Source organism: Berghia stephanieae, chromosome 5 (assembly GCF_034508935.2).
Source record: "Berghia stephanieae isolate SIO BIC M18660-M18661 chromosome 5, UCSD_Bste_1.3, whole genome shotgun sequence".
Taxonomy (NCBI): domain Eukaryota; kingdom Metazoa; phylum Mollusca; class Gastropoda; order Nudibranchia; family Aeolidiidae; genus Berghia; species Berghia stephanieae.
The window spans coordinates 74,194,529-74,199,528 of record NC_088364.1 but is presented as its reverse complement, the minus strand read 5'-3'; the positions used below and the strand labels follow the sequence as shown (position 1 = coordinate 74,199,528).

Sequence of the window (5,000 nt, the reverse complement as noted above, 5' to 3'; positions counted from 1 at the left end):
ATATTTTTCGAGTTAATGACACTTGGCATGTTAATGGATGGAAATTAAAATATTAGATATTATTCAGTTTGTAAAAGTTTTTAGCTTTCGACTCAAAAATAAATGTCACTCGTCCTCTCAAATCGGTATTATGTCGCGATAATAAAGGATACTGAAAACTAAATATATAGATATAAAACTTTGATTAAAATAATGTGTTATTAACCATTAACTCTGGTACTCTTGAAAGTCACGTATTTAAATATTTGCCCAGGAGGTCCCAGGTTTTATAGCTTTTGCAAGATGAGGCAAGATCGATATTTGAAGGACGATTTTTCTGGCCAAATTTTTAAATACGTGTCTTTCTAGAGTACGGCAGTTAACTGGTTAAGGAGAATGAATATCATTTTCTTCGACTAACAAACAAACAAAAAATTAAAAATTTAAAAAAAGCATATCATATTTTTTGTCATTTAATTGTGAAACTTCACTTTTTCACATCTGGTTCATACCGACACAGTAACGTTTTCAGGCGATTGATCACAAATTTAGGAATTGTGTTTAAAAAAATTGAACTTTATATAGCGCAATATCCGCTAAATGTGCTCTAAGCGCTTTACAAGGGGTCCCTGGTGAACAGCAACATTTAACATGTAGGACGGGACATGACGTCTGTTAGGCGATATTACAATTTTTCGGACAAAGACAACGCTGTTAACGGCCAGGTACTCATTTTACACCTGAGTACGGTGAGAGAATGTGAGTAAAGAGCCTTTTCCAAGGTCTCAACTATGCGATGAGCGCGAGGCTCGAACCCAGGACCTTCCGATCCGAAAGCGAGTGTCATACCACTAGACCACATAGCCGCACCAGTACTAGTGTTGAGTCCCTGCCCGACAGTCCTTTGGTTACTTGACACCAGAGGAAGAATGATGATGCTGTGACGACCATTGTGTTCGATGTGTTCTATGGGCAAACATTCCGTGACAGGAAGAATTGTAGTCTGTAGTGTTTAGCCAGACAAAATCAATAGTCATTGTTATTTTGATGTTGCGGTGGAATATTTTAAGTGATTAAATAATAAGTTTGGATGGGATGGAAATGAGAGTGTTTACAGTAATACTTTTTAGCAACTTCCGTGTTGGAACGAGGTGGTCCTTCAAGGCGCTCGAATACCGTGCTACGACTTTGACAAAAATAATAATTGTTGTTTGTTTGTTTGTTTGTTTGTTTGTTTGTTTTGTTTTTTCTTTTGTTTTTTTTTGTTTTTTGTGTATGTGCTTGTTTGTTATTGTTGTTCTTTTATTATTTGTTTAAAGAGTTAATGACAATTGAAAGATGTAAGGATGAAAATTAAAAGTTTGAAGATTCATTTTCTGAAACTTTAGGTCACGACTCATAAATAAGTGAAGAGATCGGACATTGTTTAAAGTAGTTGTGGTGGTGTTAGTAGTAGTAGTAGAAGAAGTGATATTGGAAGAGCGTCGTCCTATACCATCCCACACATTTGACTAACCCCCTTATTACGAGTATTTCCATTCCCATTTATGTGTAGCCCCCAACTTACATCTTTTCAATGTCCCTCCTACGCCCTCTTTCTGTCGTCACTCATTATCCATTCTTTAGCATTTTGTTTGGGGTTTTTTTCTCTTTACTTTTCTTTTTGTTTCGGTAATGTTCGTGTGTGAAGAGGCTGAAATAGAAAGACGGACATAGAGAGAGAGAGAGAGAGAGAGAGAGAGAGAGAGAGAGAGAGAGAGAGAGTTATGGGTTAACGCCCGAAAATCTACTTCCTTGTCCAGCTCATCATCCCATTATTTTTGCCGCACTGGCGAGAAACTTATTTTTTCTTCATTTCGGCCAGGACTCGTTAACCTCAACTATCAACGCGTAGATTCATTCTCAACGTTATACAAAATTTGATCTGACATTTCTTTGAAGTTTCATGTTTGAGACATTTCAACAAGACAATTTAATTGATCGAAATTTGAAGCCAAAGTATTCTGGCCATTTTTTAAAAAAAGTGTTTAGTTGGATTATGGTGGATTTGGCTGATGTCCTGTCTACTATATATGACTATTGATGAGTTGAGAGGTCACTGACCACAGTTACGATGAGCTCGAGTTACATACATAACTGAACATAAACCAGTTTTATTACTAGGAAAACTGGAGAATAGAAATGTGTTTGAAAACACACGCGCGCATGCGCTTACACGATTCTGACGACAAAAATAACATTCGTCCCATTTCTGATAATATGGAAAAACTCTCAAACTTAAAGAAAATTATATTTTACATTAGAATGTGGCTATGTGGTCTAGTGGTATGACAGTCGCTATTGGATCTGAAGGTCCTCGGTTCGAGCCTCGCTCGGCGCATAGTTGAGTAATTAATTTGAGAAGGCTCTTTGCTCACATTCTTTCGCCGTATTTAGGTGGAAAATGAGTACCTGGCTGTTTACAGCGTTGTCCCTGGCCAACAGCAACATTTAACATGTAGGACGGGACATGACGCCTGTTAGGCGATATTACATTTTTTTCAGACAGAGACAACGCTGTAAACGGCCAGGTACTCACTTAACACCGGAGTACGGTGAGAAAATGTGAGATAAGAGCCTTCTCCAAGGACTCAACTATGCGCCGAGCAAAGCTCGAACCCAGGACCTTCCGATCCGAAAGCAAGTGTTATACCACTAGACCACATAGCCGCACAATAATAAACAGCACGTGTATGATATGTAACATAAAACATCATTAATTGTTTGTTTACATTCTTTTCAAGGTAAGATAAATTTACTTGAGATATCTGTGGATTATGATGATCCTCAAGGTGCCAAAAGTTCTCAAACCTGAGACCTCCTTTCAACTAAGGACCAGCACACAAAACTAGGGGTAACCTTAAACGGTTATAGTCAGGCTAATTCAGATTAGTGAGAATTATTCATAAACCCGGATGGCAAGAAACAATAACAAAGATCTGAGAGACGTCGTCTTCATTCTATCTATACGCCTTTTTGACTGATTAAAGTTATTGAAATAGCCTTCAACATTCGTGACGTCACTTCCCTCGTAATGACGCATAGTAACTTAGCATCTGCTTCTAAACTATCGGAACAATGGCGGACGGCCTTATGAAATACTTCTCCAACGAGCATAAAAGTGTGTCCAGAGGAGAAAAACATTATTAATCTGATCATGTTTTGACTTTTATACATTCTGATCCCATGACACGTGAAAAAGTTCTAGCCAGTATGGAGAATATAAGAAGTTCCGATTTTCTTTTATTAGAACCAAGCTGCTCGTTGCTGGGCGATGTGACATCAGACTTTTGAATTCTATTATCAACAACAATAAAAAATAGGAATTTTTTGGATCAAAATGAATAAAAAGCTTTTTGTCGTTATATGCGAGTATTTATTATATAACACAGACAATGCATGGGTTCCTGGAGATTGTGAGGGTGAAACGTATTAGTGTGATGATGGGTGATGTCGTTATACAGGGACCTTAATGGCTACTCACGTACAGCAATGAGATTAGGGGGGAAAAGCTTACGAGATCTGTAAACACGCCGGGCACAGACACAGGCACAGATCAGATATGCACACACACACACACACACACACACACACACACATATATATATATATATATATAATATATATGCACACACACACAAACACAAACACAAACACACACACACACACATAACAGTCACACACACGGAAAAACGTACACATATTATTATGCATCTGAATAAATTAATACGCTCAGAGAAAAAGAAATTAACAAAAACACACACACACCCACCCACACACATACACACACACGCATACACACACAAACACATACGTGTTATGTATACATAAAAACAAAAGAACGTTATTAAATAATTAATTGTCCTCTTTGCTTAACCGATTTCAAGCAAAATTGTCCGCAGACTGCAATATGCAAAATGTGACTGTCTATCTTTAATCTGTGCTTGTAAGACAACCATAATTCATCAACAGTTGAAATATAAAGACATGTATTGACAAAAAAAAAAAAACAAAAAAAACAAAACAAACAAAAACAAAAAACAAACAAACAACAAAAAAAAAGAAAGAAAGAGAAAACATATTCCAGGAAATTGGGCAGCATAATCAAGATAAACGATAATAAAATGGTCAATCAAGTGGGGGGAAAAAAAGTTATTTTTACAGCTTAAACGGTGTTAAAGTTAAAGTAATAGAAATCAAAAGCGACAATAAACGGAAGAGGAGGAGATAAGATACACGATGATGATAACACATAACGTGAAGGAACAGGGAGGAAAGAAGAAGAAGAAGAAGAAAAAGAGGAAGAAGAAGAAGAAGAAGAAGAAGAAGAAGAAGAAGAAGAAGAAGAAGAAGAAGAAGAAGAAGAAGAAGAAAAAGAAGAAAAGAAGGATGAGGAGGAGGAGGAGAAGAAGAAGAAGAAGAAGAAGAAGAAGAAGAAGAAGAAGAAGAAGAAGAAGAAGAAGAAGAAGAAGAAGAAGAAGAAGAAGAAGAAGAAGAAGAAGAAGAAGAAGAAAAAAAGGAGGATGAGGAGGAGGAGGAAGAGGGGGGGAGGAAGAGAAAATGAAGGGGAAGAAGATGAGAAGACAATGACATGCGGGGTTGAATAAGGGAGTGGGGAAAAAAGAAAAGAGAGAGAGAGAGAGAGAGAGAGAGAGAGAGAGAGAGAGAGAGAGAGAGAGAGAGAGAGAGAGAGAGAGAGAGAGAGAGAGAGAAAGAGAGAATGAGATTAAATTATGATCAGTTTAATATCTTACCTTCTGTTTTGCCTCTTGGAGCCACCATCATTTGCTTAATGCCGTCCGGTACGGCTTTTAGAGGCACCATAAGTAGCTGGACCTTGGAACACCGCCCTTGGCTTTCTAGCCATTGGCAAACTTGGAGCTGGGTGTTGTTTAGAGTGAAATAATAGCCGTCCTTCTCAACAACCTGTTTTGATAAGAAAAAAAAATATTAAAAAATTGAGCTTCATATTGCGCAAAATC

General features: G+C 37.4%; 1 protein-coding gene across 1 annotated transcript in view; it reads right to left on the bottom strand.

Moving 5' to 3' along the window:
* Positions 1-5,000, bottom strand: part of LOC144973592 (uncharacterized) — a 188,413-nt gene that overhangs the window by 89,470 nt on the left and 93,943 nt on the right. The window contains exon 4 of the mRNA XM_078916225.1: positions 4,773-4,944. Coding sequence (XP_078772351.1) covers positions 4,773-4,944 — 172 coding nt within the window. The remainder of the gene's footprint in view (positions 1-4,772; positions 4,945-5,000) is intronic.